This window comes from Hirundo rustica, chromosome 8 (assembly GCF_015227805.2).
Source record: "Hirundo rustica isolate bHirRus1 chromosome 8, bHirRus1.pri.v3, whole genome shotgun sequence".
Lineage (NCBI taxonomy): Eukaryota > Metazoa > Chordata > Aves > Passeriformes > Hirundinidae > Hirundo > Hirundo rustica.
The window spans coordinates 33,495,053-33,507,884 of NC_053457.1; the positions used below are offsets into that span (position 1 = coordinate 33,495,053).

At 43.0% G+C, this 12,832-nt stretch overlaps 1 protein-coding gene across 5 annotated transcripts in view; it reads left to right on the plus strand.

Moving 5' to 3' along the window:
• The window catches only part of DOCK1 (dedicator of cytokinesis 1), a 260,361-nt gene that overhangs the window by 15,204 nt on the left and 232,325 nt on the right, over positions 1–12,832 (plus strand). For 3 of the 5 annotated variants that reach the window (XM_040071170.2, XM_040071172.2, XM_040071171.2), the window contains exons 2-4: positions 5,386–5,469; positions 10,213–10,253; positions 12,038–12,093. In XM_040071170.2, coding sequence (XP_039927104.1) covers positions 5,386–5,469; positions 10,213–10,253; positions 12,038–12,093 — 181 coding nt within the window. Of the gene's footprint in view, positions 1–5,385; positions 5,470–10,212; positions 10,254–12,037; positions 12,094–12,832 lie in introns of those variants that run through there. The other 2 variants (XM_040071174.2, XM_040071173.2) reach the window with 1 other exon arrangement.

Here is a 12,832-nt window from a genome sequence, read left to right on the forward strand (position 1 = left end):
TTCCGTTTTCACAGAATCCCAGATTTATTGAGGTTGGAGAAGAGCACCAAGATCTTTAAGTCCAAGCTTGTCCCCAGCCCAGAGCACTGAGTGCCACCTCCAGTCCTTCCCTGGACACCTGCAAGTCTGGGGACTCCAAACCCCCCTGGGCAGCCTGTATGAAAGGTGAGAGCTCTTAAGATCCCATAAAGATATTACAGGGTAATATGCCCTGGTATTACTTTGCTTTCAAGGCTGTATTAATCATTCCAAACTCCTGAAAGAAACCAAACTGCATTTAACACGTTACTAGCTTTATTTTACACTGGCTTTAAAAGAAAAATCCCTAAATCATACCTGTGCTTTTTCAATAAAAGCAGACAAATTGCAAAGGTGAAAGCAAAGTCTTCTGTAAATTCTCTGGTATTAAAAGACATCTGAAGGTTTTCCTGTTTTCCCTAAAAATGAAAGTGCTTGATTTGAGTCTTCAGGCAGATTCCTTAGTCCTCTGCTACTCACCCAGAGGAGTTTCTCATTTCTGCACCTGAGGCTAATGGAGAAGCAAAAGGGAAATAAAACAGTATTTGAGTCAGGAGCTGCACCTGAGATCTGTTCAGGACCATTATTTCATGTGTGCATTAACCAAGGGTAGATCCTCTTGCCTTCTCCCTTTTCCTGGGAGCAGACCCTGACCCCAGCCTGGCTGCCTCCTCCTGTCAGGGATTTGTGCAGAGCCAGGAATTCCCCCCTGAGTCTCCTTTTTTTCTCCAGGTTTTATTTCTTCCTGTATTTTTTAATTTGTGCAGAAAGGACAAGTGTTTTGTCCTACTTGAGCTCTGCCAGCAGGACTCAGCAGGGTTGGCTGCACTTTGGGAAGGCACCGGGGCTCAAGTTTGGGATTGTTCTGGATTTCTGAGCTTTCCTCAGCTTGTTAATTAATTCACGTTGGGTAGTGAGTGATGCAACACCAGGTGTGATGCAGAACGTGTTGCTGCCCTTGGCAGCTGGTGGGAAGCCTCAGGTGTCTGCTTGTGCTTGGAGGAGCTTGGTGGCCCTTCACTCTGTGTCCTCCCTTTGGGAGAGGGGAGGCAGGCTGGCGTTGCAGGGGTTCCAGAGCCTGGTTCAGGGTTCTCTCACCCTCAACAGATGCCCTGTGTAGTCACGGAGGAGTTTCCAGGTGAACCACTGTTTCAGGAATTTGCTGCTCACAGAGAGGAGGAGTGAAAGGAGCTGTCTCACCTTTGTAAGGGAGAGTGGTGATAAATCCTTTTTATCTACTTGAACTCGGGGGATTTAGGCTAATCCTGTGATAGAAGTCACATTTGTGGATTTAATCAGTAAGGTTAGAGCATCACTGGGCAGGAGGAACCTCGAGCTGGATTTTCTCCTTTAGCTTGGTGGTTCAGATCTGAGAATCTCTCCAGGCTTCTCTCTTCAGGAAATTAAGTTTTTGGGAATGTTTGGATAACAGAACAATTAACATACTGAGAACTCTGAATCAAGCTTGGTGAGACCAAAAATGACAAAACCCAAGGTGAGGGTAAGAGGATCTACCCTTGGTTAATGCACACATGAAATAATTGCCTTGAACAGATCTCAGGTGCAGCTCCTGACTCAAATATTATTTCCCTTTTGCTTCTCCATTAGCCTCAGGTGCAGAAATGAGAAACTCCTCTGGGTGCGTAGCAGAGGACTAAGGAATCTGCCTGAAGACTCAAATCAAGCACTTTCATTTTTAGGGAAAACAGGAAAACCTTCAGATGTCTTTTAATACCAGAGAATTTACAAAAGACTTTGCTTTTTCACCTCTGCAATTTGTCTGCTTTTATTGAAAAAGCACAGGTATGATGTAGGGATTTTTCTTTTAAAGCCAGTATAAAATAAAGCTGGTAACGTGTTAAATGCAGTTTGGTTTCTTTCAGGAGTTTGAATGATTAATACAGCCTTGAAAGCAAAGTAATACCAGGGCATATTACCCTGTAATATCTTTATGGGATCTTGAGATATCTCACCTTTTATACAGTCAGAAAAAAAGCTTTTTCAGTATAAATTGATGTTACCTTTGTTTACTTTTACCTTTTTTTCCCACCTCTAGTACTTCTAGTGTTGGCCTCCTTGTTTTTCTGACATGCAGGTTAACGAGTGCAGCTCACAGAGGAGTTTGTTTTGTGTTCTTGAATGGTAAATGGGGGTTTGGTGCAATTATTATAATGCCCTGTTCATTGTTCCTTACTTTATCAACTCTCATGAAAATGTCTCTTTCTGTGCCCACACTCAATAATCCTTTGCTTTTGGCGCTTTGGGACTCTCATGTGGCTGTTGGATTTTCTTAAATTAAGCAAAACACGCTTCAGTTCAAAAAACCCCCAAAACAAACAAGCAAAAGTTACACCTCGGGTTTTTAAATATTTTAAATGATAGCTCATGATCCAGTTGATGAGACAAAATGCAGGCCTAGCAGTTTCATGCTTTACTCCTCCAAATTTTGTCCTTTCCTTTTAATTAAAGCCTTGGCTTTTGCTCCAATCAGACATCTTCTGTCACATCTTTTGATGTTGCTGTACATAAAAAAAACCCCAAACCTCCTGTGAGAAGGAGTTATCTGCTTGCAGGGGAGTTTGTGGTGTAGTTCAAGCCTTGCTTTGTCATCACAGGGGTGGAATGCACTTCGTAGTTATTTTGGTTGCTTGCTTCACGACCTGTCAGTGCTGCTGGGAGCCAGAAATGTGATTTATTTTTCTCTTGCAGACATATTTTTCACGCATGCATATATTTTTTTAAAGATAAATCACCCCTCCCTGGCTCCTCAGTCAGTTGGGGTCAGTGGGAGCGGTGGTGGGCAGTAATTAGCATTTGATGGCTGTTTGTCATCTCCTGTCAGAAGAATTGGTCCTTACACTGCAGCTCCTGGTGCCTGGCCTTCCTTGTTGTGACAGACACCAGTTTTAGCACTCTTGGGCATCCATTTTAGTGCCTTTTATTCAGAGCTGCCTTTGATCCGGAGTGTTTTTCCACTTAAATGTCAGAGAAACGCTCAGCTGAAGTGTGAATTGAGTACAGGACTGGTTTTTAATCTGTTATGATGCAAATTTATCCCAGCTGGGATGTCTGGTGTGAGTCAGTGAAGTTGCTTGTCAGGGTCTTGGAGGTGGGAGACTGTCCTTGGATTCATTTTTGGATGTGTGAACATCCCTGACTGAGCGGTGAGCGTTGAAGGGATCTGACTGAACACCCCAATGATTGTTTTTTTTTTTTTGTGTTGTGCTCCAGCCACGCGAGTTTGGAGGAGTTAGGGCTGTGTGACTTTGTTTTCCCTGCTGTGCACAAAACTGAAATGAGAATATTTCTGGGGAGTGTTTGCAAGCAGACTGTCCCATGTGCTCTGTGTTCACCACTGTGATCATCCCTCTGCTCAGAGCAGTTTAAAATGCTCATTTTTGGTTAACGTGGTTCTCAGAACCCCCTTCTCCTGCAGGGTAGCATTTCTGGCTTTCAGCCTGTGCCAGATACCTGGGAGGGAGGGTTTATCTCTCTCTAAGAATGACAAAATTAAGGAAGACATTAAAACACAAATAGCTTGGCTTGGTTTGATGTCAGACACTTACTTTCTCAAAGCTTCATTTTCATCCCGGTGATGTTGGTCTCTGCAGTGCACCTAACCTTTATTCTTTTTACCCTGTAGTGTTTTTATTCTGTGAATAATCTTCCACTTTATACACTGTTTTCCAAACTGCTTCTCCATGTGTTTTTTTTTCTGCTTGCACACTCAGATTTGTTTATTTACCTCTTAACTCTAAAATCTGTCAAGCCAGAGGAGTTCTGCAGAGATGAGGACCCAACCAGACTGAGTGGATTATTTATTGGTGATCCAATGGATTATGGGTTTCTTTATTGGTGATCTGGTTGTGAGCTGGAGTTCCAGGGGTTCTGAGGAGAACAAACAGATATTACATAATAATAATAAAAATAGTGGCTGGAACTGGAGGCAGCACTGGGTTGTGCCCAGTGTGTGAACTCGGGGCTAAACCCATTATCAGATTTGGGGTCACCAGTGTTTTTTGTCCAGTTCCCTGTTCTTACAGGTGTAATTTTTGTGGTGTTCATCTCCTGTGTAGTGCAGGAGTTCTGCTGCTCAGGACTCTGGCCAGGTAAGGCAGGTGTTTCCTGGGTCCCGCCTCTCAGTGCTTCATTTGTGACTCTGCCATAGGTTTGGAATTTGAGGGGTTTTTTGGAAGTGCCTTGTTACCTGTAAGGAGTGTGGAATGCGTTGTGGATGCTCTGTGAACTCTTGGTCTGCAAATTTCCTGTAAGAGCCACATGTCACTTGTCCAGGTCCTTCTGTTCCAGTGGAACATCCCTGAGTCCTGCCCTGGAAACTGAGGCAGAAAGGAAAGCAGTGCTAATCTGAGGGGTGGTAGGCACTTGGGAGGTAATGATTGTGTTCTAAAAACGCTTTTCTTTCCTGAAGAGTGGCAACAAATAGTGAGAAATTCTGATTTTCAGGTATTATTGATCCTCCTTGGAGGGAGTAGCTGCAGTTGTAAATTGAGGAAGAAACTTCTGTGGGTCCACCTTGACTAAAGTTCATTAATTTCAATCTTGTGAAATATTTCAGTTTCTGCCTTCAATCACGAGGATTATCCTCGGTGTATTGCAAGATGAGTTTACTCCATATAAAACTTTAACAAATTTGCTTTAAGAGTTGTAACTGTTTTGTTTTTCAGCTCATGAGTACCTTTTTCCCAACCAAACCTGGTTTGTAGCGTTCTTTGTCGGATGAATTTGTGGCCATTGTCAATCTCAGCGCTCAAGAAGTGGCCGGATGTTCTTTTGGGAGCGGTCTTGGAGTTACTGTTGGATTTGTTTTAGTTTTGGATTTGTTGTTTGTTTGTAGTTTATCGTACAGTGGGTTGCTGCGGTTGCCTCTGGCACTCAGAAATTCTGGAATCACATTTTTCAATGTGCTGTGGATGACTGAAGTGGCTGAGAAATCATCCTTTAACGTTAGCGTGGCAATTGGAGTTTTCTAAAGACACTTTGTACGTTTTCTGTGTGTCGAGCTGACAGGGGAAGACAGAGCAGCTCTTTGTAGAGCTGCCTAAAATTGACACAAAGTGCTGTGGAAGGCTGGCAAATACAACAAAAATCAAGTGTATTGCCACAAAGAAGCAAAGCATTATAAACAGAGTGAGGGACAGCTTTAGGAAGTGAGCTCGTGGGGGATTTTTTTGCTACAAAGGGAAATATGAATGGATTTAAGAACTTGGCTGAACTTCTATAGAATTTTTAATTTTTTTTTTACAAAAAGATTCAGAATGGCAACAATGAGTCATGAAAGCAGTGATGTGGAGAAGCTCCTGGAATTGTTTCCTTGCCTGTACTAACAGCGGTGTTCCCTCTGTCCAGCTCTCTACAACTACGATGCCAGGGGACCAGATGAACTTTCCTTACAGATCGGCGACACCGTGCACATACTGGAAACTTATGAGGGTAAGATGGCAAAAACTGAATTGAGAAATGGGATTTTTTTGCGGGGGGAGTTCCTTTTCTGTTTGTGACTTTCTGATGCAGTCGAGTGAGGTGGAAGTTGAAGCGAATGGAGACACGTGTGGTTGGTGAGCTGGTGAATAAGCACTGGATTTTCTGGGAATGACGAGTTTTCACCTGGCTGGGTTTGTATGGATCAATTGCAGCATCTCCCCCACATTAGAGAAATGAGAGATGCTTTTTTGGTATCCTCAGGTAGTGCAAAAAGAACCTGCTGCTACAGGAAGTTTAATCTGAATTTGAAAGTCACCTGGGTCCTGAATTATTTATGTGTCTCCTCTGAGATGGGTGCCTGTGTTAGTGCTGTGCACTGACTCCAGGTTTTTCCAGAGACCTCTTTTGATGTGAAGCTCTGCAAACATCACCTGTACCGAAATCTTTCCTCTCTGATCCTTGTACAAAGGGATTTTCAGTGCTGAGTTTGATAATCAACACGACGTGGAAATCGTCACAACACTTTCAGCTCTTAATCCAAGCAAAACAAACCTCTTCCATTTTATCTTTAATTTGGAATTTTATGTCGTGCTGCGGTTTGGAAAGGTGTGGGGAACACAGAACTAAACTGTGTGTTTGGAATAGTGTAACACTGTCTTGTGGACACACGATTTACTTTAATATATTAAATTAATTTTCTTCTCTAGACGTGGATCTTTTGGTTGATCTGGATGATATATTTATTTTAGTTACTGGCTTAATTGGATTTTTAAAAATATTATATTTACTGAAACAAACAATGCTATTTCAACAGGAGTTGATCATGACTTGAAGTGGAGTTTTTTTAATTTTCTCATTATTCCTGGGCTGGCCTTTTCTTAGAGCTCAGTTTTGCTGCTGCAATGCCAAGTTTGACTCTGAACGAAGCAGTCTTTCCACTATCTGACATTACATGCTTTAATAAACCCCTAATAATGCAAATATTTTAAATGCAAATGGAGCAATTCAAACATTGCACAGCTTTGTACTTTTATTTATATATAGATTTATTTAATCAACGTGGCAGAAACTGAGCAGGGAATGTGAAACCTTATCAAATGCTGAAATCCTGTCAGATGCTGAAACCCTCCTAAATAAGTGGGACAGTGGGGATGAGCAACTTTTCCCCTGGACTGGAATAATAGGAAAACCTTCACCCTCTCAGGGCTTGGAGCACGTGGGATGAGTTCATGGTAAAAGAAAAGCAAATTCCTGCTCTCCCAAGCACTGAGATGGGGATTTAGATGCTGTAACTCCTGTTCAGAGCTGCCAAGATGAGGGGATTGGTTCAGCTGGTTGATGTCCCTGTTTCCCTGGATGAAATTGGTGTGGGTTGTGCCCCTGGGAGGTTTTGTACCCTGCAAATTTCCAGGTGTGTGCCTGGGATTCACCTGCTAGGGCCCATCTGATGGAAAACCCGCTAATGAAATAATCCTGGGACAGCAAAGGTGGTGGAAGAGTCAGTAAAGCCTTTTTGCTGAGGATCTGGGATTTGGCTTTTTCCATGGATACCTGCTGGAGTCCATGTTCTGCTCCCTCTATCCTGCTGTAGATATGATACTGTTTTAAATCAGTTTCCTGCAATAATTCCTAAACTGAGAGCTGTTTTGAGGACTGGTTGGTGTCTGTGGGCTTTGGAGTGGTAGAAATTTGTTTTTTGTTTTTTTTTTTTTCCCCTCTGAATCTGCATTTCCAATAGCAATTCATGGGCAATCCTTGCTCATTTGGGTCTCTGCAGAAGACTGAGGAGTTGGAAGGGCTCAGTCTCACATCCATAATCTGGAAGATCTGGTTTTAGGACAGATGTAGGATATACCATGTACTGGAATTAATTTCTGAGTTGAACTTCCCCCCGTGTTTAAAATAATATTAATGTTTACTTTTGTTGCCCGTGAGTCGAAATTATTTTGGAATTTGTGTTTATTATGAAAACTTCGACATTTTAAATTCTAATTGTGGAAACTTTTTTTTTTCTCTGAAATGCAAAAAAAATTATGTAGAACGAATTCAGTGTATGGGTCATGTAAAGTTTCAGTCTTGGTGAAAATATCCCAAATTTTTATGGGAGTGAGGAGATTGGAAATGAATGTGCCCATTTCACTATTGAATACTAAATTTGTATTCTTCCAGGAACCAAAGTAAAGATGAAGCTACTTTTTAGACTAATAAATGTTGAAAATAAAATGATTGTTTTTTTCTTTTTAGGAAGTATTTTAATTTATTTTTCAGTTAGAAGACTTTCTCTGTCTTTCTAATCTGAGCCTTAGAGGAAATGCCAAACAGGAAAGCCATAGGAATTCCTAAATATCCTGTTCTGCCAGAGAGAAGGATTGCATTTTCTAGCAGATACCCTAAAACCCAAGTATTTGCCACATTCTGGATTAGGACTTTGCAGATCTTCATTGTCTTAATTCTGTTTCTTGACACTATTTGATGGAATAGGCAAATGGAACCATGTGATCAATAGATGTGTTCTCATTAAGGGGAATTGCTGGGAAATGTAACAGAAAATCAACCTCAAAACCAAGATTATCTGTTGGGGCATCAATTAATTTTCTGTGCTGCCATGGGAAGGGAGTTTGGCTTCCCAAACAGGGATTTTCACAGAAGTTATTCTTGATATTATGGGTAAGTTTAGCTTTTGTTGCAGTTTGTTTGTTTGTTTCTGAATGCAGTGTAACTCTGTCAGAAATGGATGCATTGTTTGAGGGCAACCACAGCAAATTGTTGAGTGTCTTTTGTAGCTTGGACAGAAATATTTCATTGGTGTCTTCTTAGCTGAGCATTTTCTTGGATGCACATTTCCAGCTGTTTAGTCCCAGATTTTAGGGCAGGGTCTAGTCTTGAACAGGTCCAGGGATGAGGAGTCCACAGCCTGTGCCAGGGCATCCCCTGCTTCCCAGGGAAGGAATTCCTGGGATCCCCCAATGCTTTGGGCTGGAAAGGACCTTAAATCCCATCCCTTCCCACCCCTGCCATGGCAGGGACGGCTCCCACTGTCCCAGGCTGCTCCAGCCCCAGTGTCCAACCTGGCCTTGGGCACTGCCAGGGATCCAGGGGCAGCCACAGCTGCTCTGGGAATTCCATCCCAGCTCCTCCCCACCCTCCTAGGGAATAATTTGTTCCCCAAAATTCTATTTAAATCTCCCCACTGTCAACTTAAAGTCTTTCCCTGTGTCCTGTCCCTCCATCCCTTGTCCCCAGTCCTTCTCCAGCTCTCCTAGAGCCCCTTTAAGCCCTGGCTGGTGCTCTGAGCTCTCCCTGGAGCCTTTTGTCATCCACGTGAGCCTCCCCAGCTCTCCCATGTTTTTGGGGAGTTGTTTAGAGATGGCTGCACGTGTTGAAGCGACCCTGCCCTCATCTGAGCACGTTCCTGGCCAGACCCAGTGCCTCCAGTTGAACCAGTGAGAGCTGCAGGTGCAAACTGGGCTCCTGCACTGCTCCAGGCTGCACACCCAGCACCAGCAGGGAGGAGCCTGGTTGGACCTGCCTGGCTGCAGCAGCACCTCTGCAGGAGCAGCAGTGCAGCTAGTTCTCCAAGGCAGGTTTGGGCTGCTCTCTTCTCCACCATCCTGGAAGCAGAGGTTCATCCTTGGGGAGCTGTCTTTGCTGCAGGGCTTTTATTCCACAGGTGCAGTGGGGTGTCCTGAGGCAGCACAGGAGGGGGGCTGGAAGAAGAAATAATGATTGCTGGTTGTTTAGTTTGTGCAGTGCAGTCTGATCAGAGTTACGTTGTTCAGCATTTTAAATTCTGGGATTCAGGATGTTGGTTTGTTCATCTAAAACTCTGGGAATTGAGGTTTTTTTAGGATTGGAGTCTGTGCAGTGGAATGAACACAGGCAGGAATGTTTTGCCCTCTTTGCAGCTGGGCAAGAGTGAAATTTCTGATTTCAGCAGCAGTTTGATGTTCCTCTGGCAGCAGTGGGCATGTGGATGTGAGGCTGTGGCTGCCACTGAAGTGTGATGGTTACAAACCCCAGATTTTTGAGGTGGCACTAAACCAGCCTCAGGTGATGAATCCCTTGGGCTTGTGCTGCAGGAGAGCAGACTGAGAAATCCCCTGTGCTTGAGCCTTTAATTTGGATTTCTGGTCCCAGAGAGTGCATAATGAATTTATCAGCATGTGTTTGATTTCGTGGGACTTTCTCCTTGTTCTCAGGACTGGCACTGCAGTTTTTATTCCAAATCTTTGTGATCTCTCCATCCTCCCTTGGACAGGGATGCTTTGCTGTACGAGCCCTTCTTTGCCAGGCTCAGTTTTCCAGAATGGCTCCTTGCTTCTGTATTTTGATATGTGACCCTTAAATTCCAAAGTATTCCTGTTTCCTGGTGAGATGGCTAACAGCTGAAAACATGCATTTGTGGAATTTAAGTGGATGTTGAAAGGCAAGTGGTCTATCAGCAAATTTTTGTCAAGTTAATGCTCTTAAGTTGGTTTTGTTTGCGTTGGTGAATTAGTAACTAAAATTAAATGCACATCATGTAAACCACCTCTGTCCTGTGCTTCTCCCAGTTATCACTCCAGTTTTGTACCTCCAGGGTGGCTTGTTTTATCCAGGATATTAAACTTTTGGAAAGTTGAAGTCCAGGTGGGATGTGCAGGGCTGAAGCACGATCAGAAACCACCTCAGGGTGCTGCTGAGCTGGGAAGGAGCAGCTGGGAGGTGCCATAAATGAACTCTTTAATGCTTTCCTCCTTTTTTCTCTCCTAGGTTGGTACAGGGGTTACACACTAAGGAAGAAATCCAAGAAGGTGAGTATGGTCCTCATTTTTCTCTTGGAGTAAGATGGGTTTTGGCACTGGGTGTGTGGGGTTGATGGAGATGGATCATCCCAGGTGGGCTGTGGTCCCTGCTGCTCTGTGTCCTCAGCCTCTGGTCAGGGGGAATTTTTCAAGTTAATGAAAACTTCTTTTAGCAAGGCCTAGAAGATAGGTGGCATGTCCAGCTCTGGGGTCCAAAGGAAGGATGTGGAGCTGCTGGAGAGAGTCCAGAGCAGGCACCAGGATGAGCAGAGGATGGAGCAGCTCTGCTGGGAGGAAAGGCTGGCAGAGCTGGGATTGTTCAGCATGGACAGGAGAAACCTTGAGGTGATCTCACTGTGACCTCCCAGTGCCTGGAGGAGCTGCGGGAAAGATGGAGAGAGACTTTGGACAAGGGGGAGTGGCTTTAAAATGAAGGATGGGAGATTGGGAAGAAATTCTTCCCTGGGAAGGTGGGGAGGGGCTGGGATGGAATTCCCAGAGAAGCTCTGGTTGCCCCTGGATCCCTGGAAGTGCCAAAGCCAGAGGAAGGTGTCCCTGCCATGGCAGGAGTGGAAACTGGATGAGCTTTAAGGTCCCTTCCAAGCCAGGCTGTTTTATATTTGTGATTCAATTTTTTTGCATTTTAAAGATAAATCAATCACGAAATCTTGGCATGCATCTTTTTTGTGCAGTAACTGCTGCACCAAACCTCTCAGTAAAAATCCAGACCTTGATGTTCCCCTTGGTCTGTTTAGAAGCTCTGACACTGCTGTTAATTCTGCATTCCTGGTGAAATGCAGCCTGCAGCAGTTGCAGTTGATGAAATGCAGTTGCAAATGGAGCCTGACCTTGGGAATTTTCAGTCCTTCCCTTTGGAGAGAGGAGGAGGAGGAGGCTCCTCCTGCAGTGGAATTTCAGTGTGCACCAAGGGCTGCATTTACAGCAGCTTTTCCAAAATGAGAGGAGAGGAAACCACACAAATGCTGGTTGCAGCGTCATGTTTTATTTTTTGAGCCTTTTACTTCATAGTAGTAATTAAACAAAATTAAACTTCAGGGTTTGCTGCTTTTTTTTTTTTTTTTTTTCACTGAAACGCTGCAGATGCCACGTTTGCCTCCAGAGGTGTTTTTAGTTGTTTCCTTGTCTAAAAGTAGAGAGTTGGGTGGTTCATCCCACCCATTTCCTTGCCAGGCCTGGGTTTTTATTCTATTTTTGTACTTTTTTTTTTCTTTTGTGTATGTCAACACGTTGAATTTCTTACAAACCATATTTTGTGAGCGTGCTTTTTCGTCTGAGAAATAATTAGACATTTTTCTTGCCTTAAATTAATTCCACGTGTTGCTGCGTTTGTCTGACTACCACTGAATTTAGTGATTTTTACGTATTTTTTAAACAGGGGTAAAAATGCCCCCCTGCACTCTTTCTCCCAGTGGCTTCCCAAGATTTTTTTGTTATTGCATTCCCAGATTATCGGAAAACCAAACTCCAACATTGAAGGGTGAGATGGTGGAATTTGCTTTTCCAACTTGACTTGGATTATTTTAAAAATACTGTTTTATTTCTGGCATCTTGATTGAGAATATTTTTTTCAGGGAAGCTGTAAGCTTGCAATAACATCTTGAAAGGACAGGCAATGCACAAATTCAATTATATATTAGAAATTCCCAAACACAGCTCTTCTGATGTGAATGGCTCTGCACATCCAGCAGTGCTTTGGTGTATTTTAGGTAATAAACACGACATGTTGTGTGCAACTGGTTAACACATTTTTTCCCTCTCCCTCCCTCTCCAAGGGCATATTCCCTGCCTCCTATATCCATCTTAAGGAAGCAATCGTTGAAGGCAAAGGGTAAGTTGGATTTGAAAAGAACAAAACTCCTTTTTCCTGTCTTATCCGCATCGTTTCAGTGCATTGCCAGGTAACTTACACTTGTTTCCAGATATTTTCCTGCCTCACTGAGAAGTTGTTCTGTAATTTTCCTGTTCCTTTCCCTGATATGTGCAATAGTTTGCGCTGTGTTTGTTGTTCAGCTGCTCTTCAGATCCTTTTGTATCAAATCAGCTTTGCTGGACGTGCAGGTAAAAGGCTCTAAGATGAGTATGAAAGTTGAGTTAAAAACCAGGAAAAAAAAAAAATCCCAGCCAAATCCCAGAGGAAAAAGGAGGTGGACTGAAATTAATAAATCATTACCCAGGTATGAAGTGGAGTGAAACAGGATTAAAATGTTTTATTCCTTTGTGCCCGATTTATTTTTGTACTCTGTTAAATATGTAAATGATCAAACTACTAATCATGAGATTGCTGCATAATGACATCTTCCTTGCTGATTGCAAAGCTGCATTTAAGGGCCCTCCTTCTGCAATATTCAAAGATCTGGCTGGTGTTTCTTACCTTCATGGAGCCTCATTTTAAAACAAATCATACAGAAACTTCATGGTAATGAATTGAATCTTAATTTTTTGTTGCGAGACCAATATTTTGAAAAAAAAAACCAAAACAATTAAAGAAGAATGTGGTGACATTGTGGGTAGGACAGATCTGGTTTTTTATCTTGTTTGTTTCTTGCAAAATAAATAAGTCAGTAATG